The 25,829-nt window shown below is 41.0% G+C and overlaps 1 protein-coding gene across 2 annotated transcripts; it reads left to right on the forward strand.

Moving 5' to 3' along the window:
• Window positions 1–7,216: 7,216 nt before the first annotated feature.
• LOC117556662 (cysteine/serine-rich nuclear protein 1-like) lies at window positions 7,217–25,829 on the forward strand. Of its 2 annotated transcripts, none has more exons than XM_034232131.1 (5): window positions 7,217–7,453; window positions 20,155–20,384; window positions 21,785–22,050; window positions 22,821–23,117; window positions 24,407–25,829. In XM_034232131.1, the coding sequence occupies exons 1-5, from the start codon at window positions 7,413–7,415 to the stop codon at window positions 25,220–25,222; spliced, it is 1,650 nt and encodes a 549-aa protein (XP_034088022.1). In that variant the 5' UTR covers window positions 7,217–7,412; the 3' UTR covers window positions 25,223–25,829. The 2 variants fall into 2 exon arrangements, with proteins under 2 accessions (XP_034088022.1, XP_034088021.1); XM_034232130.1 differs by having other exon boundaries at window positions 7,219–7,453; window positions 21,782–22,050.

A 25,829-nucleotide genomic window follows, 5' to 3' on the forward strand; every position in this document is an offset into this window, starting at 1 on the left:
AAAAACATGACTGATAGTGTGTTTAACAAACTTAAACTAGCTTTATTAAATGTCAGGTCTTTGGCAGGAAAAACATTTTTAATCAATGATTTTATCACTGAGCACAATCTCGATTTTATGTTTTTAACAGAAACTTGGATTGAACAAAATAACAGTGCAGCTGTTCTTATCGAATCAACCCCTCCCAACTTTAGTTTTATGAGTCAAGAAAGAATGCATAAGAAAGGGGGTGGAGTTGCTATTCTGTTCAAAGATTCCCTTCAATGCAGGAAGACATCGTATGGAAACTTTGCTTCTTTTGAATATGTGGCCATTCAGCTGAAATGCTCCTCTCGAGCTCTGTTCCTAAATATCTATAGACCACCCAAATACTGTGCAAGCTTTTTTGATGACTTTACTGAACTGCTGTCTATAGTGTGTATTGACTTTGACCGTCTAGTCATTGTTGGTGATTTTAACATCCATGTTGACAACCCCCAGGACAGAGGGGCAAAATAACTGTTTTGTGTTCTTGATAGCTATGGACTGACTCAGCATGTGACGGAGCCCACGCACAATAAGGGGCACACTCTGGACTTAATTATCTCAAAGGGTCTGAATATCTCTAAGGTTGTGGTGACTGATGTTGCACTCTCTGATCATTCCTGTGTTTTCTTTGAGAGCTCTATTTCTGTTCACAAAATGTTCAAAAGAGATAACCACAAAGCGATATTTAACTGAAAATACTAGGGAAATGTTTACTCAGAATTTTTCTTCCACACTTGCCCCTGCTAACATCTCAGTAAATGAGCTAGTAGATCATTTTAATTCAAAAATTAAAAATGTTATAGATGCCATTGCTCCAACTAAGGTAAAGGAAGTGTCTGGCAAGAAAATATCTCCATGGAGAAAGGCCATGAGCGTGAAAACAGAAAAAAGAGAATGTCGAAAAGCTGAACGCAGGTGGCGAAAAACAAATCTCCAGGTTCACTTTGAAATCTATAAAGAGAGACTTGGCCTTTATAATTTGGAATTCAAAAACGCACGACAATCGTTCTTCTCTGACATCATTACCAAAAACAAAAACAACGCACGTGCCTTGTTTGCTACCGTCGACAGACTAACTAACCCCCCAGTGTCAGTAGCCTCTGAATTTTTATCCACCAGGGCGTGCAATGATTTTTCCTCCTTTTTCACTGACAACATTCAGAAAATCAGACAAGCAGTCAGTGACTCTGCATCAGGAACAGCAAATGTGTTGTCTCTGTGTCCACTTAACATCAATTCAGACATCATGACACAATGCCATCAGATTAATGATAAAAACCTAGAGGACATTATTCAACTTCTGAAATCCTCCTCCTGCTGCCTTGATATTATTCCAACAGGATTTTTCAAAGATGTTTTGCCTTGCATGGCCTCAGATCTACTTCATATAGTAAACAAATCTCTTCACTCAGGTATTTTTCCACAGGCCCTGAAAACTGCAGTCATTAAACCGCTCTTAAAAAAGAATAATCTAGATGCTTCAGTAATGAACAATTACAGGCCCATATCAAACCTCCCATTTCTAGGTAAAATCATTGAAAAAGTTGTTTTTCAACAGTTGAGTAATTTCTTGCATTTAAATAACTGTTTCGATGTGTTCCAGTCAGGCTTTCGTCCAAACCACAGCACTGAGACTGCTCTTGTAAAGGTCTTTAATGACATCCACTTAAACACAGACAGTGGCAGAACTTCAGTGTTAGTATTATTAGATCTCAGTGCTGCGTTTGACACTGTTGACCACAAGATATTACTAGACCGACTGGAAAACTGGGTGGGACTTTCGGAAACAGTTCTGAATTGGTTTGAATCCTACTTAAAGGACAGAAACAACTTTGTTTCTATAGGTAAATACACATCTGAGTTGACAAATATGACATGTGGGGTTCCTCAAGGCTCCATCTTGGGGCCTCTTCTCTTTAACATCTACATGCTACCACTGGCTCAGATAATGAAGAACAACAAAATAAGTTACCATAGCTATGCAGATGACACACAAATTTACGTAACAATTTCACCAGGAGACTATGCTCCAATTCAAACACTGAGTAAGTGCATTGAACAAATCAATGACTGGATGTGTCAGAACTTTCTCCAATTAAACAAAGATAAAACTGAGGTAATGGTTTTTGGAGCCAAGTCAGAACGTATAAAAGTTAGCGCTGAGCTTCAGTGTGCAATGTTCAAAACAACAGATAAAGCCAGAAATCTAGGTGTAGTCATGGACTCTGACCTGAGTTTCAACAGTCACATTAAAACTGTTACTAAATCAGCCTACTATCACCTAAAGAATATATCTAGGATTAAAAGACTAATGTCACAGCAGGATTTGGAAAAACTTGTCCATGCTTTTATCTTCAATAGACTCGACTACTGCAATGGTGTCTTCACAGGTCTCACTAAAAAATCTATTAGAAAGCTGCAGCTGATTCAGAACGCTGCTGCTCGAGTCCTCACTAACACTAAGAAAGTGGATCACATCACTCCAGTTCTGAAGTCTTTACACTGGCTTCCTGTGTGTCAAAGAATAGATTTCAAAATACTGCTGCTGGTTTATAAAGCACTGAATGGTTTAGGCCCAAAATACATTTCTGACCTCCTGCTAAATTATGAACCATCCAGATCTCTCAGGTCTTCAGGGACTGGTCAGCTTTCTGTCCCCAGAGTCAGAACTAAACATGGTAAAGCAGCGTTCAGTTATTATGCTCCAAATATCTGGAACAAACTCCCAGAAACCTGCAGGTCCGCTACAACTCTGACTACTTTTAAATCCAGGCTGAAGACTTTTCTTTTTGTCGCTGCTTTTAATTGAACTATTCATATCTTAGACTGCACTGTAACTTTTATCCATGTACTTTTTTCTTTTAATGTTTAATTGACTGCACTGTAACTTTTATCCATGTATTTTTTCTTTTTTTTTCTTTTAATGTTTATTTTATTAGCTTTTCTTTTTAATGACTGATTTTAAATGCCATTTTCTTAATCTCTTTCATTTTTTGTAAAGCACTTTGAATTGCCTTGTGTTGAAAAGTGCTATATAAATAAACTTGCCTTGCCTTGCCTTGCCTTACTTTACTCCGGAAATGGATTTCAGGGCGCCATGTTGAAGGACATCTAATTTCTTTAAATGCACATCGAGGACCGAGGAGGCTCTCTGGAGGAGCTATAACCGAGGATACACTAATGTATCCTCCGCGGATCCTCCAGTGTTACGTTATTATGAGAGTGCTCTCATACCTGTTTGAATCTGAAATTGTATATATTTATATAAATATATATATGTGTGTGTGTGTGTGTGTGTGTGTGTGTGTGTGTGTGTGTGTATATATATGTCCGCATCTGTAGCCTGTTATTGTCTCATTATACCACACTGTCAATTAATTAAAAGTAAAATTTTAGCTGGCGATAAGCCAAAATCCCCCACTTTCATCACTGACAGCGCCCATCGTACAGGGCAAATTAAAAGTGTAACTGGGGTGAAAAGGGTGTTACAATTACTTAATTATGAATGTTGTTACATCAAGGCCGAAAATTAGGATGAGCACCAACGGTCAAAAATGTGTTTTCCCTCCCAGAGCTACCAGCGCAGCGCCCCCCCCAGATCTGGCGCCCTAGGCAACCGCCTAGGGCCAAAAACCGGCCCTGTCTGTCCATCAGACAGAGGGCTGATGTGCCTCCTGTCATCATTAATGGACGTCTCTTTAAGATGACCGCTCAGAGGAGAGGATTTCTCATTTCTCTAAACGCCTGCTGCTTCCACTCCTCTCTCCTCGGTTCCCCTCCTCGACTCCTCCGCTCGCATCTCCTGTCGGCGGGACGAAGACACGAGGATAGGAGTCGAGGATAGGAGTCAAGGAGGGGAGTCGAGGAGGGGAGTTAGAGAAATGAGAAACCTTCATAGTGTTTCCTACATCTGACCACATGACTTCTCATGAGCATTACCATGTCGACCTCCAGTGGATAAAATAGTTAACTTATTTGCTCAATATGATTGAACAGCCAGGAGATGGAGCCAGAGCAACACGCCTGCCTCCATCTGTAACAAACGTGGTTAAAGGGCATGAGAAGCAGTGAACACACAACACTGATGGTATCTACAGTAAGCACAAGGTAGCTGTTTGCAATAGTATTATCGAATATTATTGGTCCCTTTGTATGGTGCAGAAGTATAAAATATAGGGACAAACTATAACATTTGTGGTGCATTTGTGTAGTACAAACACATGACGAGTAACAGTGGAGTAAAGGAGAGGAGTGAACAGCTGTGTGTTGTCAGCCTGTAATGCATGTGTTTTGCTAGCTGCAGTGGGAGAAAAGAGAGAAAATCAGTGAGTGATTGAGCATGTAGGGGGGTGTGTATGTGTGTGTGTGTGTGTGTGTGTGTGTGTGTGTGTGTGTGTGTGTGTGTGCTCAGTACTAGCCTGAACAGCTGAGAACAGAACAGGTCTCCTTCCTCCTCCTCCTCCTCCTCCTCCTCCTCCTCCTCCTCCTCCTCCTCCTCCTCCTGCTGCTGCTGTGAGCTCCTGTGAAAGCCTCACATGGAGCCACATGTGGCAGCCAACACCAACAGCAGAGTACAGGAGCTCCCACTGACAGCCATCAGTGAAGAGATGAGAACAGGAACATTCCTCAACACACACACAACTTTTTAGTCTGTTATTACCCATAATGAGCATAACATGTAAGGAGAAATACACTCCTGTAGGGTAAACGCCTTTTGGGTCCAGCGTTGCATCACACAGGCCAGTTTGTAGGTTTTTTAGAAAGGTCAGCGCAGCTCTCTGGCTAATGTTGACAAGAGGCTCATTGTTAAAGGGGGGAACGTCAAACCCAGTCACACAGCTGCTTGCCTCTTACAGCTTGTGCTGCTCACATGCAGCCAGATAAGATCGCTGCTGTTGAAAGTTGTAGTTGTGTAACCTACTTTGCACTCTGGGCTGCAGCTCGACTTGCTTTTGAAAACAATACTGTAAAAGCGATAAGGCATATTGATGTTATGTAGGGACACAATGAGCAAAACTAGACCTATAGGAAGAAATTGAATACTGTACATTGACTTATAAATGTGTCACTTAGCAGCTTACTGCTCTTAGTGATAACTGTTAAGTGAAGACGTTTGAATTATACATTGCAGTTCACCTCAGTCCATGCACTGCACCATTATAGCATAGATCACTCACATATAAATATTTCAACCAACATGTTGCACAGAGAGCACCCTTGGGCTCCGGGATGTTTTTGCCCGGGTGACTTGACTACAGAGATACGATATCACCCCTGGACCGGCCCCAGGATTAGGCAGACGTACACTTGGCTCGAGGCCAGTGGCTCCCATTAGGGTGTCACAGGAAGCTCTCTGATACCACTGCACAGACAAAAGGGTTGGCAGTTGACGCTTCACTTAAGGTGTCACTGTTGTGAAATTTTACCCAAAGTCTTTATCTGATGGCATTTTTCCAGAGAGGGGAAAGTGAGGTTAGAGTCTCTTTGACCGAAGTTTGGCACACTGATATGTTTAAAGGAGCTGAAAACATGTTTTCGCAATTAGCCCTTTACTGAGAGCCATGATGGAGAACATGAAAAGAAATGTTCTGCCAAAGTTGGAACAGTTTCCATTAGTTTTATATAAATGTTATGTCTCTGCTGTTTTATCAGTGCACTTCTGGTCTGAAATAGAGTGGGCGTTGCTGTAAAATGCTGATGTCAGCCTATCAGTTTTATCAACATGTTCTGTCTCAAAAGCAACCAAAAAGTTTAATTCATGTATATTCATGTCAATTAATTACCCCTATTGGATCAAGGATTACGTGTTAAAGTTATTTGTCAAATGCCTGAGTATAGAAAGGAAGGCTATGTAAAGAACAACATTATATATATATTTGGCAGAAGAATTTACCTTAGCTGCTACATATTCCTAGATAAAAATAAAACAGTATGCAAAAATGTGTAAACCAACCAGAACACAAATAGGCCTGTATGGTTCAAGCTATTGTTTTATTTCTGTTGTACATTGAGAATCTTCTCTCTGACAGCACTTTGTAGACAGGGATCACATGTAATCTTGGCCAGTTTGGCCCACTTGGGGTAGAATTTTGGTTGAATTTACTTATGAACTAGTCCATGCATTTGTTACTTCAAGGCTGGATTATTGTTATCAGGGTGTACCAAAAAGTCAGTTAAGTCGCTTCAGCTGATTCAAAATGCTGCAGCTCGTGTACTAACCAGAGTTAGGAAAAGGGACCACATTACTCCTGTTCTGGCTGCCTTACACTGGCTCCCTATAGAACACAGGATGGAATTTAAAATTCTTCTTCTCGCCTACAAAGCCCTTAATGGGCAGGCGCCATTTTACCTTAAAGAACTCATTATACCCTACTGTCCTACTAGGGCATTGCGTTCCAAGATTGCAGGGTTGTTCCTAGAGTCTCTAAAAGTACAATGGGAGCCAGAGCCTTTTCTTATCAAGCTCCACATTTGTGGAATCAGCTTCCAGTTTGTGTTCGGGCGGCAGACACCCTATCCGTTTTTAAGAGTGCGCTTGAAACCTGTTAAACCCCAAGGTCCCCGCTGGCGGGGACCCTGTTTTTTTTTATCACGACACTGTGTCTCAGGGGATCTTAATATTTAAAAATCTATTAATGTGTTATACCAGATTAACGGAAATAATCTCAGCTAACTGACGATCCAAACCATTTTTACCAAAACAAAACACAAGTCTCATAAGAAGCATCTAAATGACCCCTTAGCGAAAAATGCTAACGGACATTGGCACAGAACTCAAGATAAAAGTACCCTTATTACTTATCGTAGCTGCACATACAAGATATCCGATTAAAGCTGAGGTTCCACAGATTATTTAGGTATATAGTATCATCACTGAGTGATCCGAACTCGCGACAGGGGAAGCAAACACAGACATCACAACACGTACCTTTACGGAGCTTCTAGGGAGATCGTCTCACCGTAGCTGTCAATCTGATCAAAAGACGTGTTCAATGGCATTAAAACGAGAAAAAACGCGGCTGAATCGGTTAATCCATAGGTTTTTAACGTCTCTGTATACAAAAAATCATTTCATTTATCATCCATAATTCCATTTTTATGTAAAAATCGCAGAGCAAAAGTTTGCTACTAATGGTAGCCACCAGAGTGGCTGCTGCTTCCGGTCTTGGCTATGCGGCAGTCCTGGACTTCGAGTCGTGGCTGAACCTGTCACTGTGGTCCTGCCTGACGATGAGTCTAGGACATAGTCAAAGACTCCGGACCGCTGGAATAACTGATGTTAAAGACGCATCGCTGACTGGAATTCCGGTTTTGAGATTTGTGAATGGAAGAAGGATACTCCGTGGACAGGGCGTAAGGATTGCGCAACGATCAGCTGTTGAGCCATGCGGAGGGCCGCGAGTATACAAAGGACGGATCAAGAACAGTGAGTAAATTGACTAATATTAGGAATGAGATGAACTCTTAAGCCAGAAGAAAGACATTAAAGATGATCGGGATGTGGATATATGTTGGATGCCTGCCAAGATAAAAGGAAACGGAATGGAGCAGAGAGAAATGTTTGTGACGACGCAATGTTTGGATTAAAGTGCGAATTGAACGATCAAAATAATTGATAAAGTGTTATCCTAAGGACAAGGAAATGATGTCATGATGGCTGAAGAACCTGATAAAATAGACAATGAGTTAAAAACTCTCAGTGCGAAGCGCAGAGGGAAACTGGGCACATGCACGCGCAAACTGAATGAACTCAAACCACTGCTTGCTGATAGTGGAAATAGTGAAAGGGTGTTACGAGGTGTGGAACAATTAAAAGTGACTCTGGATTCATTTAAAGATGCTCATGCTGATGTCCAAATGCTCTTACCTTCTGAAATAAAGGAAAATGAGACCAAAATGGAAACATTTGAGAATTTCCTAAAGGAAGTGGATTCATTGAGCACTTTTCCACCAGACCCTCGGATGCTTATTAATCCTCATGATAGTATCTCCAATGTATCCGATGAGTCTAGGACATCAAAATGTTCAAAACAAACAAGACAATCTGCTACTTCAATAGCCTCAGCTCATCTTAAAGTAGCCATGGAGAAAGCTGCATTGCAAGCACGGATGTCCACATTAAAACAGAAACAGGCATTGGAAATGAAGAAAAACAGATTACAAGCTGAATTGGAGAGAATTGAACTGGAGGAGCATATAGCCGAATCTGAAGCCAAATTAAAGGTGTTGGACAGTTTTTATGTGGGCCCTGAAAGACATTATACAGTACAGGAAAGAGATGGAATGAATGAATATTTGACAAGCCACATTGCTAAAACATCACTTCATAGCCAACCCAGAGCTCAAATACCTGCACTTGCATTAGACCCCTCTGAACCAGCTCCACTGTTGAGCCCGAGAACATCAGAGCCACCAAGGAGTGAAAGTTCTGAGGAATCAGACTCTATTTTTTTAGTCAATTTATTGAACATGTCAGAAACAAAAACATACAACAATAATATATATATATATACTTTTTTCCTTTTTTTTTATTTTCAAATTAATAATTCTCAAATAGTCTCTGTCATGTTCAACAGGGGCAAGAAGAAGCTTAAAAAAAAAACGTTTCTGGTCCTACCCCCTCTAGCATATATTTTTCTTATAAATAAAATATTAGGTTATCGTCATCAGCGACATGTTTGTCTTGTTCATTTGTTTGCTTTTTGTTTTTTTACAAAACAATCAGAAAGAAATTACTTTACAAGAAATAACAACAAATGGGATTTTACAGGTCCTGTTCATAACCATTAATGATTTGGCTCCTAAATAATACTTTCAGTTTAGATAGACTTGTACAATATTTCAGTGCATCATTACAGATATTCCACAGACTTACACCTTTTGATGAGATGCAATGAAGTTTGGCATTTGTTCGTACGGGTGGTTTTTTGAAAATGCAGTTTCCTCTCAACATGTACATGCTTTCTCTCCGTGTGAGAGAAAGCTCTAGTAGTCATAGTAAAGATTTGGTAACTGTGATCCAGAGGCAAAATGATATTGCAGATTTACTAATGTTACATCAGAAACAATCCTCACTTCCCTCCAGACAAATACCTGTATTTGATGGTGACCCTTTAAGTTTCCAAACATTCATGCGAGCATTTAAACATGGCATTGAGAATAAAACTAGTTGTGATGATGATAGACTTTATTACCTTGAACAATACACTAGTGGCCAACCTAGGGAACTGGTGAGGAGCTGCTTTCACATGGAACCAGAGAGAGGTTATGCTGAGGCACGAAGACTTCTGAAAGTTCACTTTGGAGATGGATTGAAAATTGCAAATGCCTACATGGGGAAAGCCCTCAACTGGAGCATGATTAAACCTGATGATGGAAAAGCATTGCATGCCTATGCCCTTTACCTGAGAGGATGCTGCAATGCTATGAAGGAACTAAAAAGCATGGAAGAACTGGATCTTGTATCTACTTTAAAGCTCATTGTGTCAAAACTGCCATACAAGCTGAAGGAAAAGTGGAGAAATATAGCATTCGAGCTTCTAGAACAAAACCAAAGAAGGGCCACATTCTCTGATCTTGTTGTGTTTATGGAGAAGCAAGCCAGCATTCTGCAAGATCCCCTCTTTGGTGATATTCATGATGTTATGCCATCCCAGAGAGCCATCCCAAAGGCTACTACATCCTACTCCAAACAGCAAATCAACCAACGAGGTAAAAGTAGTAGCTTTGCCATGGCAATAGAAACAAGGAACTGTAACACTGCAAGTCCAAAAAGCTATCAACGACCTGAAAGCCTGGTTACAAATAGGTGGGATGGTAATTGTTGCATTTGCAAGAAAGGCAAGCACTCGCTGAATGAATGTGAAATGTTAAAGCTGCAACCACGTGATGTGAAGGTACAACTATTGAAGGAAAAAGGCATATGCTTTGGATGTCTAACCAGGGGACACATGAGCAAAGCTTGTAGGAAAAGGAGTACATGCCTACACTGCCAAGGAAGGCACCCTAGCATTCTACACATCGATAAACCAGCAGAGAATGAAAACGACCACATGACTAATTGGACTAAACGATCAGTCAGTGGAACTCCTGTCGTTCTGGATAAAGAAGAGGACATCGGGGCTGGAAAAGATTGCAAACTGTCAATAGTACCAGTGCAAATAAAAGTTTCCAAAGGCAGCAAAACTATACAAACATATGCCTTCCTTGATCCTGGCAGCACATCAACCTTTTGCACAGAAAATCTGATGCGACGGCTGAATACAACAGGACGGAAGACTACAGTTCTCCTGCAAACAATGGGTCAAAAGAAACCAGTGGATAGTTATGAAATAACTGGACTACAAGTGGGTGATTTGGATGGGAATAACTTTATTGATCTGCAGAAGACATACACACAAACAAAGATACCAGTGACAAAGAGAAACATTTTCTCTCAAAAGGATCTCAACAGCTGGCATTACTTGAAGGAAATACAACTACAAGAAATTGATGCGGACGTGGAACTCTTAATCGGAGTAGATGTCCCAAAGGCAATGGAGCCCTGGCAAATCATAAATAGCCAAGGTAATGGTCCTTATGCTGTAAGAACTCTCTTAGGATGGGTCGTCAATGGACCGCTTAGTTCAACTACAGCTGTGGACACATTTGGAAGACCAGTGGCATCAGTAAACCGCATCTCAATTGAACAATTGGAAAAGCTTCTTGTAAATCAGTATCCTCATGATTTCCCAGAGAGAGAATATGAGGGAAAACTTCAAATGTCAGCTGAAGAAAGTAAATTCATGCAGCTGGTATCAAGTGCAGCTACACTGAAGGATAATAACTATTATCTACCGTTGCCACTTCGTAATAGTGATGTCATCATGCCCAATAATCACCATATAGCTGAGCAAAGAGCACATTACCTTGCTAGGAAATTCAAGAAGGATGCTGCTTATGCTGAAGAGTACAAGGTTTTCATGGAAGATGTAATCACAAAAGGCTATGCGGAGAAGGTGCCATCAAAGGACCTTCATCCAAATGATGGCAAGGTGTGGTACATACCCCACCATGGGGTATACCACAAGCGAAAAAAGACACTTAGAGTAGTATTTGATTGTACATCTTCATACAAAGGAACATCACTCAACAATTAACTCTTACAAGGACCTGACTTAATCAACTCACTTCTTGGCGTTCTGCTGAGGTTTCGCCAGGAACAGTTTGCCATCATGGCAGATATTGAAGGGATGTTCCACCAAGTTCGAGTTCACGAAAAAGACACAAACTTGTTGAGATTACTATGGTGGCCAAATGGTGACACAAGCCAAAGTTTAGAGCAATACCGAATGAAAGTTCATTTGTTTGGTGCCATCTCCTCACCAAGCTGTGCCAATTTTGCCCTGCAAAAGACAGCAGAAGATAATAAGAACAAGAGTGATGCAATTGCAGTTGACACCATTAAATCAAACTGTTATGTTGATGACTGCCTGAAATCTGTTGCAAAAGAAGAGCAAGCTATTATCCTCACTAAGAATCTGAGTGAACTATGTGCTAAAGGAGGTTTCAAACTAACAAAATTGATTAGCAATAGCCGTGCTGTCCTGGCTGCTATACCTGATTAATACAAAGCCAAACAGATCAAGGAACTGGACCTGGATAGAGAGAAGCTACCTGTGGAAAGGGCTCTTGGAATGTACTGGAATATTGAAGACGACACATTTGGATTCCAAATTGCATTAAAAAAACAGGACCCTTACCCGACGAGCTATGCTCTCTACTGTCAGTTCAGTATATGACCCGTTAGGTCTTGCTGTCCCCTTTGTACTAAAGGCACAACAAGTTCTCCAAGGTCTTTGTCAGGCTAAGTGTGGATGGGATATAACAATCCCTGGGGGAGGCCAAACCATATGAAAAATGGCTGACTGAGTTGGAACAATTAAAACATTTGCAGGTTAGCAGATGCTTCAAACCTGAGGATTTTGGCCAAGTGGAAACCAGTGAGCAAGGATACGGCACTGCAAGTTATCTCAGATGTGTCAACAGTTTGTGGGAAGTTCATGTTGCTTTAGTGATGGGAAAGGCTAGACAGACAGTCTGTACTTAAATATATCTGCAATCAAACCAAGCGATTCCACACTTTTGTAGCTAATCGGATTGCAGTTATTTACAACATGTCAAATGAGACTCAGTGGAGATATGTGGACTCCAAACGAAATCCGGCCGATGATGCTTCCCGGGGGCTAAACATTGAAGCCTTCCTAAAGTCTAAAAGGTGGCTACATGGACCCGAATTCCTGCAAGAGGAGGAGTCTCAGTGGCCAGGGAACCCAGAAAAATGTCACAAAGCTCTTTTTCTCCAGATGATCCTGAAGTGAAAAGGAATGTCACTGTAAATGTGATGAGTATTGAGGGGAAAAGTCCCACAAATGAACTAATTGAGCACTACTCAGATTGGAACAGCGTGAACAAAGTTGTAGCTTGGATCCTGAAATGGAAAAGATTGCTCTTGGAGATCACTCAAAGAAGGAAGGTGACAAACCCTGGATTGCTGCTGGAAGCTGGAGATTAAGTGGACTACTATTACTGGTTGAAGCTAGAAAAATCCATTTTAAATGTTTTTTTTTTTTTTTTTAACTCAAGATGAATCTCATCTATGAACTCTGACAAGAAGAAAATGAATATATTTGTTTTGAATATTGGCTCTATTTATTATTTGTTGTAATTGCTATATTCTATGCAATTAGGGGCTGGAATGTTAGAGCCATTTTCTGTGTTGACAATGAGTGTATTATTTTCTTATTAATTTAGATCTTAATATATTCTTTCCATTTATGTATTAGTACCGAATTAAATATTCGGAGAAAAACCTTGATTTACTGCGAGCCACACCTGTGATATAAGGAAGGGGTGGGACTGAGCGTAGGGAGGAAATTGTCTCCAGCAATGAACGGGGAATCGGAACAGTCTTTGACCTCACGTTACACTGATCATTTTGTTTATTTAAATATATGGAAGTAAATAAATCGGCCGAGGAAGGCAAAGAAATCAGCGCCTACAGAGCTTTATTTTGATGGTTTTTAACGTGTGAGTCAAGAAGCGGATCCCTGTTGACGTGGCACAGTTTTTAGATATCCCACAAGAATGGGCCACGACACTCATCATACTACTTCCCTGATGGCTCCCACAGGATTGTTGACATCCTCGTGGATTCATCTTCTTATTACAGACACATGCATTTCCAAACATATGGTCTACCTATGATGTAAATGTATTATCTCTTCAATTTACACACGGCATCTATTGCACGTCTGTCCGTCCTGGGAGAGGGATCCCTCCTCTGTTGCTCTCCCTGAGGTTTCTCCCATTTTTCCCTTTAAACTGTGGGTTTTCTCTGGAAGTTTTTCCTTGTACGATGTGAGGGTCTAAGGACAGAGGGTGTCGTATTGTCATACTGACATTCTGTACAAACTGTGAAGTCCACTGAGACAAATGTAACATTTGTGATATTGGGCTATATAAATAAACATTGATTGATTGATTGATTGATTGATTGATTGATTGATATGAACATAACATAACGCTGAGAAATTCAAGTCTCCATAACTGCAGAGCACTGTCATCACGTTGCACGTCTTGTCATCGATGAGCGGGTCTTTTTGCGTGACATTTTAAACGGAGAGAGTTACATTTGTCAGACTTCAACAGATTTACCAAAGTCTGGCAAATACCAGCTAACGGGAACACTGCTGTTGGCGTTGTTAACACTTGTAGCGCTGTTAGCACTGCTAGCTGAGAGCTGGGGCGAGGCATTCCCTGTGCACTGAATTCCATAACTAGCCCCTTTAATGTTCTAAACATTCATTGAAAGTCTACATTGAAACAAAGGAAACTGACTGTACTGCTTAAGACATGAACACCATGAGTAAACCTGCATTCAGAATAAATGGACAATAAAGCCAAAACACCAACTCAAAAAGAAATGACTGCCAACATGATGACAGTGTTGAGAGGAATCATGCTACTGCTACTGCTACTGCTGCTGCTAGTGATGAAGGCAAACATAATGACTCACTGCTTTACCAATCCTCTAAAATAGAAACAGCTGGGCTATATTTGCCCTTGCGACCATGGTGACGGCTGTCAAAACATGACATCAGAGGCTATGTATAAAGGAGCCAACTCATGTACAAATGATATTTTTATGAGCGTAGCAGTAGTAACAATTCAGCGAGACAAAAACAAATAATGTATACTCAATCACCCAATATTATGAGGGCTAGTTCTGTCGTTAAGGAAGTATTTTTCACGAAAACAAAACTGAGCAGCATGTGGCTTCATTTAGCACCTTACATTACTATCTGACTGGAAAGCAATAACCCCCCCAATGCAACGCTACCTGATACTTCCTGTTATGCCCAGGACAACAGAATGGTGATCTTAAAAAGAGGGGTTATTTTCTAGAGATAGTATCCACCAGGAAGGAAGGAGGAACTGGGGCACAGTAGTTTCACATGCCTGAAGCTTTGTCAAACTCTGTCAGTTTTACTGCTGTATGTGGGCCATCGCTGGCACAGCTTGACTGAGAAAACGGGGCCACAAGAGCCAGTGGCACAATCCTGAGAGGGTGCCATAATGTAGGTTAACTACTGTATAAGTTATGTAACATGGACTCTGGACAGAGAGCACTGTAAGGCTTTACACTAGCTGTCCGCAGTTTGAGCAGATACAGAATAGAGACGGATGACACAGGATGGGAGAAAAGGAAATAAATCAGGTTAGGAATCTGGGTTGGTTATGCTGCCTTCTCTTGGTTTAGTAATTAGTAGTTTTGGTCCGTGGACAAGGATTTCTTTTGTCGATTAGTTTTTGATTAGTTTTCATGGTGAGTGACTTATATCCAAAAAGCAAATGAGCACATATCTGGTAAACATAAGATTTAAGGTTGTACTTTTTCATGATATTTTTGGAGAAACTCAGTTTTACAGGTCTGTCGAGAATAAGAATACAAATGTCTTTATTCCAGGACATTCCTAAACTTTGATGGCTGCTTGAGAAAGTGAATAAATACATTATTGTGCTAAACTAGAACTGACCATTGCAGTGGTAATTTCCATGACTCATCTCCTCCTCTGCTGCACTAGTGTGGTCCGATCAAATCTCCTGACACATTGAAGCACACAACAACGTCACATAAGGAACAGGAAACACCAACTGTGTTGCATAAATGTATTTTCGGAAAGGCAGCATGATTGTGCTATTAATATCAACGTAGCCTGAAAGTCCTTTTTGATCCTGTATGAGTATGTCATTTCAAGATTTCTGAGAGGATACACTGTCTGGACGTACCCTCAAGATGCATAATTTACTTGAAATACCCTTTTCACAACCAGTCCATGTTTGAGAAATACATTTAAAAAAACAACGTGCTGTTTCACTATGACCTCGCTGGTGTTTACTCCCCACCCAGGTCAGTGGAAAAGAAATACATGTGCACTCGAGTGCTCCCAGCCAAAGTGGGTCACACTCTCATAATAACACACTTCCAGTGAGTGCAGAGGACGGGACGATAAGCCCTTCCTCTGGACAAAGTATTTGGACCAACAGGTATTGAGGTGCAGTTTTTTACTCCAACTGAAGCACTGATGTGTATCTCAACTAGGGGTCAAAGCTCAAGAGTATTTTGGACATGTCTGTCTTTTCGTCCACTGGCTCTGTTTGTCTGTTTCTCTAAAGCTAAGCTTAATTTTGCTCCAAGTCAAGGACACGGTGTAGCCTATGATTATCTTTAAAAGCAGAGACACTGGAATGTTAATCCAGTCGCTTTACTTTTTCTCACTCAGTATTTTTCCCAAAAAACACTGACTTGACAGTTTGAGCTGTTCATAATGAGCATGTTTGTGCAAAGGTAACATTTGCTCTCTTTTTTCCTAATGCCAACAACTGTTAACATGAAATACAATAGAAACAGGAAAGCAGGGAGGAGGCTGTACACTCAAATTCCATAATCCTGCCCATCTACAGCTTCTCTACAGTTTCTAGGAAACAAGGCGACGGCGTGTCTGCGTTAAATCACCATTTTGGATGAACACCAGTGAGTCATGGTACAATAATGTGAAAAATAAGTCTGATCACCATTTTTATTAGACCTGCCAGACACAAAATACCAGATATTAAAGAAATGAAAGACAATGAGGATTTGAAAGTTACCAGAAACTTTGTGTTCAATTGATTTTAGTGTCACTAATTACTGGATGTTTTGCATAGTAAACACCACGGAAATTGTTAACCAGACAAAATAATCCAGGTTTTTAAATAGCTTTTTTAATTTTCTGATAGAGGAACTCAAACCACTTACTACTACCAATTAGTATTCAAGTTTATAATCCTAAATGAATTGTGGCATGATGGTGCTGCTACTTGAATTAGCCTACTGTTGAAAAAACGTTAGGCCTACATGATTAAATATAAAGAGGAGCAATTGAAGGAGAGAATTTTAAAAAGTAATGTCTACTTTAGTGTGACAATACTAAACCCTCCAAAATTAAATTAAATCAACAACTGTCTCAAAAAATGTCATCTTCCCTCAAAATTGTTTTATTTTCTTATTAGATAAAATAAGAGAATTATCAAAGTTAAATGCTAATACAGTACAAATGTCCACTTGTTTTAACTCATGTACAATGTTGGCAGATCGACTTCTGATAATCACCAGCTGGAAGTTTATAAGTTATTAATGTACCCCCATATCACTGGTTGTAACAATACAGTGTGAACACAACACAACAGTGAGTCTGTGGGCAGCAGTGACAGAAGAGCGTCTCCTGCCTCTGTGTGTGTCACCGTCTGCGTCAATATAGTCAGGAGAGCCAGGAGAAAGGACTATGTGGAGCAAGATGATTCCCGCTCCCAGCCACTTCCGGGTTCGTTTGGCAGAGTAGTTGTTAACCGGCTAACAATATAATTTTCCTATCTACAAGTATTAGAAATATATATATATTAAAGTATACCATTGAAAAACGTTCCTCGTGTTTGAGCTGTTGTGTATCATGTTTTGTCGTTTGGTTTGAATGAACGACGTTGTACCAATACTAGTATTTGTGTTTATGAGAGCGTTGTGGTGTTGTTTTTTTTGAACAGTTACTACGTTGTGACTGTTTAATGAAGTAGGCTATCACGTCTATGTTATACTTTTAGCTTTTTCTCTGACTTTTCGTACTCAAATAATAAAGTTGCAAGCTCTTCTGACAGTTGTACTTTTATGCAAAGTCTAAGGCGCTTCCAAACGGGGGTGACTATCTTGCTGCACTCGTCTCTTTGGCTGCTGCCAGCCAGTCCTCCCATGTTCACAGTGGTACTACAGTGTAGCTCCACATAAACACAGAGGGACACACAATGCTCAGCTGGCGGGACCGCGGACAAGACCAATAACTTCGTGTCAAATTCAAGCTTTTATTTTGTTATAATGCTGTAATTTACTTCGTGGTGAGTAACTGAAAAACAAATCAGTCTTATTTTTGTTAAGCGTTATAGACTGTCACTATTTATTGTGGGTTTGGCTTGGGTTATCATATTTTATGTTTATAACTTCGTGATATGTTTATCTAGTATAGAGTAGTATGGGACATGCTGGCAACCATACACCGTTACTGTGGAACTTGACCGTTTTAGGAAGAGTCTACAAGTTGTACACTACTGTTTAAACAAACTTCCTATCACAACCACGGTCTCCTGTGTGTCTGTGCTGCTGTGAAGGAGCAGAGGCAGTTTGGTCGCTGTTGAATGGGACTGTGGCTGCTGGTGTTGCTGCTGTAAAGACAGGGGAACAGTGTTGTCGTAGCTGACATGGTCGCCGTGTCCGAGGGGTGAAGAGGTCAGCTATCTAATGACTGTTATTCTGCCAAACAGGAAACGACTTGGGAACTCCAATGAAAACTCGGTCTGACATCCGTGCAACATTCCTATAGGGATTTCAATTGTGTAAATACAATAGTGACATTATTGGCTACTTATTCTACGTCATGATAGTTTTTTCCCCACTGCCACTATTAAGAGGAGTGGGCGATATAGAGAAAATCACATATCACGATATATATTTACCTAATATCCCGATATATTGCGACGATATTGTAGGATCTATTATGGGGGCTTACATATTTATACAATGAGATTTTTGATAAATAATCATCACTAATATGGATATAATGACTTAGTGGGTAATGAACAATAATACAAAGTAGAACATTAAATTACCATATTTTAATGGAGCCTTCAAAACCAGGAAAAACACTTGTGCCATTTTACGATATGCAAAATCGAACAGAATATCTAGGCTCATATCAAAATATTGTTATAATATTGATAATATTGCCCAACCCTGTCATAAAAATGCACTGCAGTCTTTTGTCTTAGCTTTTCAGTACATACAGTATAGTCCCCCCTCCTGTATCGCACAGTGCACGTGCACTTTGTGCTTCTGCTGCTTTGAACCTTTAAATTATTGATGTGGTCTCAGTGGATACAGTAAAGCCTCTCCACTCTGTCAGATTTGAACAGTAATACATGTGATATCATTGGAACAAAAGGCAGCTAAAATAACACTGCAATTATGCAACATTCATTAGATAGGCTGTCTTTTTGGGAGCCATGCATATGTCTTTTAAGCAGAGCTACATCTAAATGCTTATGCAGCACAGGGCTCTACTGTGTAAACAGTAAAATGACACAAGAAGTTGTATCTTGTTTCACCGCTTATTTGCTGATGGATCCAGGAAGTTGCTCACTCTGAGTGCACCCACACACACACGCACACACACACACACACACACACTGGTTGAACTATTTGCTTACTACAGACAATCAGAGGCCCCTTGTCTTGTGGACTCAGAATGAGTGTGAGTTGTAGCAAGGCGATGGCCTGTCAGGGCAGACGACAGTAGACAGTGTTTTACTTTATTTTTCTGACCAGACTCCTGACCTGGTGTAATTTCTGTTTATGAAAGTAAAGATAAGCTCGAGGGGACTCGAGGGGAAGTCAGTCTAAATCCTGGTCAGCTGATGTATTACTGTCATGTATTGGAGCATGCTGGAGTTTAAAGTATGGCTGCACGAAATGAGGAAAATGTTACCAGAAATATCGTAATTACAACATTACTTCTATGTCTGCTACATTAGGGATACGGATCAAATAAAACAAATAGCTTTGTTAGGATGTTTTTTTTGTCTCATTAAATAAAACAGAATATTGTTGTTCGGACAAAATAAGACATTTGCAAGTAGCTTTAGGGAAATTGTGATTTGCCTTTTCAGTATTATCTGATATTTTATGGACCAAGAGAAAATATACCAAAAACTAAACAATAGCTGTTGGCATGATATCCAATAGCTCATAGGTCACTACGTCCAAAATGACTTCAATGACAGCTTTAAACATATTCTGCTAACTTGACCTATCTAACAGACTATTTTGAACAACACAACAGCTTTTCTTTATTTCACTGTAACACCACTCTGCTTAGGTATTTTACTCAGTGGCTCTGCACAGCCTTGCTTAAGCTTGTAACCCTAAATGTATTCATGTTTGGACTTATTCCCCATGTTCACATCCAAAAATAGCAGCCACTTGAACCATTACACCCCCCAGCCCTCAGCATGCAGCCATTGGACGGTCCGTTTCCACGTTTTCTTCACAAAAAACTTGAGGAATCATTGGAATGTTAATTACTCTGCGGAGAAAAGCAAAAGACCTTAATCTTTTTCGTTTTACTGTGCCCAGCTGGTTTGCAAGCGAGTGTTAGGAGTGCTGTTCATATTTGTACACCAATAAAACATCAGTTTGTGAGATAACAACTATCAAGATGTCATTAGCCTAAACAAACTCATGCCCTGAAACCGGCTCGACCTGCAGCTCTCACCAGGAAGACCTTTCAGTCCTACAGCGATCATTTCATTTGCCTGTATATTTGTTCTGTCAAACAGAGCAGGAAACACAGCATTGTATGAAGTATGATCTTATGTTGCTTGGTTAGGAATGCTCTTTGGATTTATTGCAACTTGTTTTTTGCCTATTGCATTGTGTTGTAACCACAGTGACCACAGTGCGGTAAATATTCAAACCAATGCTCCTTCTTCTTTATGTTCACACAGAATGTATATCAACCACCACGGCCAAACAATGCGAGGCATCCTTAAGAGAAAGTTTGCGGAGGTAGATCCCTGCTACTCCTGCTACTCTTCTTCCTCCTCCTCCTCCTCCTCTCCCCCGTCCTCCCTCTCCTCCCCTGCCTCCTCAGAGTGGGAGTCTGACGGGGAAAGCGGCCCCTCCGACAGCCAGGACTTCACACCTCACAGTCCTTCTTCGCCCACCAGTTTACCCAGTAAGTCAAACCAACAACCAATCATTTCCCCCCCCCCGCCCCCCCCCCTCCACTTTCATATGATGCAAACCTCGTCCATATCTGACCTTGTATCCCCTCAGTGTTTAATAGGAGTGTCTCTTATCAGCCCGCAGCAGCACCAATATGAAAACACTAACCTTCTAGATAATGCACAGAGAATGACCCGCCTCTGTCCGGTTGCGTAGAAGATAATTTGCCTGAGCAATAGGATGTTGTGGAATTAAATTTGAATAGCAAGATCCTTTTTAAAAAAAAAGTCAAATGGCATTATTAAGATATCACAAAGCTGCAACGAGGGCCTGCAGGGACAAGATACTCTGCAGTTGTTGTGCACTCGGACACCTGATGTACAACAGCTCCAGGCTTGTTTTCTGTTCACTATTGAGTCAGGGTGCAAACAGTGCTCCAGTGTGGAACTCTTTAGACACACAGCAGCGGAGATGAGCTCCGTCAGCTGGTCTCTGTTGTTTACTGACTTTTAGAGTTCAGCCTCAGTTATGTGTGAAGGTTTGAAGAAAAACTGTCAAACAAAACAGTCATCTAATAAATATTGAACACTTAACTGTCAGATTAATTATGATCTTGTAAACCTCAGTTGGACACGGCAGTACTTCTTGTCTCTATTCATCTGTCCATAGACCCTTTGCCTGCTATTTCCTCCCAACATGTTTTTTGTTGAGACAAGCCACTTCATTGAGGCACCTGTAGTGTGTCACCTAGTGGCCACTTGGAAAACTACAGCACACAGAGCACGTGTCAAAGTTCAGTGGCTCAGCTGTATTTATCAAGTCCAAGTATCCTTTCTCGGAATTGCACTAAAGGTTAAAAGAATACTCCACGTGACCTTTTGTATATCATTAATCATCCTTTGTTATGCAGTTTTTGTGAAGAGGTTTTTAGTGTTCCTCCATGCTGGACAAAGAATCAGAAGTCTTGATTAGTTGAAGTACATGAGGGAAAAACTATATAAAACATCTGTTCACAAACTCTCACTTAACTTGTGCAGTATAACCCAATACTCATTTGCTCATTACTTCACACAACATCATTTTCCCTAATAGATTACAATCAAAACACGTCTGCAAGTAGAAAGTAGTTAGCATATCGTTTTGTAAGAGTTTCGAAACGGCTGTTTTGATCAAGTTTTACTGTTGTTAAACGCAGCCCCCATCAAGAATTGTCTCTGTTTTTTTCGTTTGTTTATATAGTAGAGGCCTGCGAAAAAAATAGTTTTCTTCAAGATTTCATAAACGCACCACTCTGATAATCTTTGACGATGATGTATGACTGATTTTCCTTAATTTGATAAGGGGCCTGTTTCAAAGCGTATCATGAGTATCTGCAGTGCCTCACTTTTGTTTGTTTCTTATTTGAAGCAGTTCGGTCTATCCTGAAGAGGACGAAGCTCGCTGCAGGCCCGCAGAGCAACGTGCGCTTTGACCAGGTGACGGTGTTCAGCTTCCCCCGCTGTCAGGGCTTCACCAGCGTGCCCAGCCACGGGGGGGCCACCCTGGGCATGGTGCAGACGCACAGCACCCTGCGGAGATACACGATGGCTGATCATGCGCTGGAGCGACGGCGCTGGTGCAGAGAGAGGCTCAGAGACAGGCGGAGGAGAGAGAGGCTGGAGGCGCTGAAACACAAAGTGAGTACAGTCACTTTCTACATCAGTCCGCATGGAGTGGTGCAATGCTGATGTGCTATAAGCAGACAAGGAAGTTGACATCACAAGGGGTACCTCAAGAAATAAGTAATGGGATTTTTGTTGATTGGATTTTGGAATATTGCAGAAAATAAAACCAATATTTATAATACTTAGATGTTTTGTTCAGTTGGATAAACTTCACATTATAACACCATGTTATCAGAATCAGAATCAGGCTTATTGCCAAGTAAGTTAAGACATACAAGGAATGTGCCTTGCTGTACGTGGTGCATACATAAGCACAGTTAAAGAAGATACAAAAAGTATGAAAAACAGCCCAAAAATTGAAACTATTATACATTGAGATATAGAAAATTATTTACATGAAATCTGGATACACCGAAAAAAAGTATACTATTGCTAAGTACGTATAATAATCAAATCTAATTAAATATGTGCAGTATTGGTATGGAAAGTGCATGAGAGGTAGCGTGTCTGCAAATGTGCAAAATATTGGACGGTTGAACAGAACTGGCAAAACTTAAATGAAATAAATAATAATAGGATTTATGTAGTAAAAAAATACGTAAAATATCTCGTCTACTTATTTATTTCGGGCCTTTCACCAAAAACACATAAAAAAACACAGTTGACTTGGAGAGGAGGGAATCAAAATTGGTATAATGCTAACTCATTCCAGGTTTTTAGGACTCATTCCTGCACCACCACATTGCATGCAGTCTCCTAACTGTATCTATTGTTGATTGCAGTTGATCACCAGCGGGGCCATGGACCAGGGAAAGGCAGACCGGCTCACAGTGGAGCAGTTCCCAGAAGAAGACGTCCCCATCAGTGATGCAGAGCTGGAGGACGGAGGGTTCCTCCAGCCATACTCCTCCAGGCAGCGGCAGGCTCTCCTGCAGGCGGCGGGGGTGAAGCGCGTGGACCGGGAGGAGAAGAGGCAGCTGCACGCCCTGCGGCTCTCCAGGGAGGCCTGTGGCTGTGACTGCCAGGGCTTCTGTGAGCCGGAGACCTGCGCCTGCAGCCTGGCAGGGATCAAGTGCCAGGTACGACACTGAGACCAAAACACGACTTCATTCACTAAAAGCATAGAGCGGCCCCAGCACACTTTATGCTGCATGAATGAGACAAAAAATATTTCAACATTGTAGTTTGAGCTTGTTAAAGGTAGGGTAGGTAAGAATAGAGAAACCAGCTCGAGTGCGCTAGAATTTGAAAATACACAGCCGAAAAAAATCTGCCCCTTCCTTCAGACTTCCTTACAGAGCCCCTCCTCCAACACACACCAACACACACATGAAGTTTGTGCACAGATGGAAGGCTGACAGGCAGGTAGGCCATCCAATTATTTTAGCCGGGCCGGCTCAAATGATTGGTCGTGCTTTTTACAGCGCTACGGCTTCCAGAGATTAATTTTTTTAATGTATTTATTGTCAAAGCATTTAATGACAAATAACAAATAATAACAAAAAGTGTTTCTGAAGTGAATTACCTACCCCACCTTTAACACTAGAACCGCCAGAGGTCGCTGTATACCTAAAACCGCCAACGGGTCAAATTTACCCGCTATTGATTTTCAAGGTACAATGTCCTTTTATTTATCATGTTGAACAGTGAGTTTTGATCTCACAGGGATGAAACGTATTCCAATAGAATCTGTGGACTCTCAGCTTTTCATGCTATAGTTTGTGCAGATAGCATGAAGTATACAATATTGATACCACTGCTGATTTAAACGCTTGGTGTTAGACTTGTGTTTTGTTTAGTACAAATCTCTCTCTCTCTCTCTCTCTCTCTCAATACAATTACTCAAATAACTATTTATTATTAACAATTCAGCATAATCATTACATGTACATACTGAAGCTTCAGCTTACTATGCGGACCCCTTTTACAGTACAGATCCCCGCATTTCACATCAAGCGTAGCAAAGAAAGAGACAGAAACATATATACTCACAACAATGTGGCTTTCTAATCATTTATTTCAACTCTTTTTTTTTTTTAAAGGGTGCACCACATTTTCACACTTTTAAACCAATATATTTATTTACATTGGTCCTGTAATTTATGATTAAAACAAACAAATGCATGTCAAATCATATTGACTTTCTCTCGTACAAAAAACATGCTGTATTTGAGGATTTTAGACATATCACTCACCAAATGCGTGCTATCATTTTGCTTATCACTGCAGTCATTTAATTGGAATCTTGCAAATCACCTTTTGATTTCAAACACATTCAACCCCCCTCTCTGATGGTGAACTATTGATCATGGTGTTAATACTGTGTATTCCTGCAGCCTTACCTTAACTTCCTGTATTTTACTCACAGGAGGACCGCTTAAACTTCCCGTGTGGCTGCACTAAGGACGGCTGTGGGAACTCTCAGGGCCACATCGAGTTCAACTCCAGACGTGTGCAGACTCATTACATCCACACCGTCATGAAGCTGGAGATGGAGAGGCGACTGCAGGAGGAATCAGTGAGCCAAGAGGAGCAGATGGGACTCCCAGAGGACCTGGACATGTACGGGCAGCAGGAGGAGGCCGATCCGGGGCAGAGCGCACAGGACCAGAGCTGCCCCTTCGGCTTCACCTCGGAGGAGGTCGGCCTTCCTCTCACCATGCCCACAACGCCTTCATTTCACTTCCCCCAAGAACGGTTGTCGATGGAGGAGAGCAGTTGCAGCAGCGACATGACCGAATCCTCCTGCTCCTCCTCTGCGGGAGGAAGCCTCGATGGGAGTCAGGACCTCCCTGATTTAGATAGAGGGTTGTCACTTCCCCTCAGCATGTGTGAAAATAATAACTACTCTGCGTGCAGCCAGCTGAACCACAAAGTACGGCAGACAGCAAACCTAGACTTCTTTGACTCTCTGGAGGGCTTCCCCAGCTCCCCCTCCCCCACCCTGGACTATTTTTCCGGCAGGTACATGGACCTGAGTCTGGCTTCAGACTCCGACATCGAGTTCTTCGACAGCGACTACACCTCTGGACCTCTGCACAGCTCTTTTAAACTTCACAGGCACCCCGACAGCTTTTTCCACCTGCAGCTGCTGAGCTCTGTGAACCTGCCGCAGTACGAGTCCAGCACCTTCCTCCTGGAGTCCCTCATCGGGCTGACGGAGCCCGGCCCGGAGCAGGGGTAGCACAGGGCAGATTTTATAGCCACGCATTCTAGGGACATGACTGTGTAAGATAATTTAATGTACAAAGCATTGCCTATGCATTTGTAATAATATTTCAATGGAAAAAAGGAATCATTGATAAACTATTTTTCCTAGCTGGATATTTTTTCTATTGCCTACAAATATTTGCCTTTATTTTAAGAGAAAACGCACTTGAATAATTAATATGTATTTTTATTTGATTTCCTGATATTTTTAATGTTATTTAATTTCTTATACCATGGCCGCTGATATTTCTTGGTCTCGCCTCTGTTGCTACCGCTTCATCATTGTAAGTTAACTTGTTTTATGTCATATTTATTACAAAGGTCACAAAGGCAATAAAGCATTTTAAAAAGTGATGCCCCATATCATAACACAAATGTGCATACTTTCCAAGTAGCTGGCCATGGTGCGTAAATCCACTTAAAGCAGTCAGTAATGAAATGATAACACTCCTCCATTTTGAGCCTTCGAGTTGTGAATTATTTTCTACTGCCTTTGCCGATTGTGGATTATCAAGTATCTGCTTAACAATATGTTATAATATTTCTGTATTGGAGTAATATAATAAAACTTTTAAAATGTA

This window comes from Gymnodraco acuticeps, unplaced genomic scaffold, assembly GCF_902827175.1.
Source record: "Gymnodraco acuticeps unplaced genomic scaffold, fGymAcu1.1, whole genome shotgun sequence".
In the NCBI taxonomy this organism is placed as follows: domain Eukaryota; kingdom Metazoa; phylum Chordata; class Actinopteri; order Perciformes; family Bathydraconidae; genus Gymnodraco; species Gymnodraco acuticeps.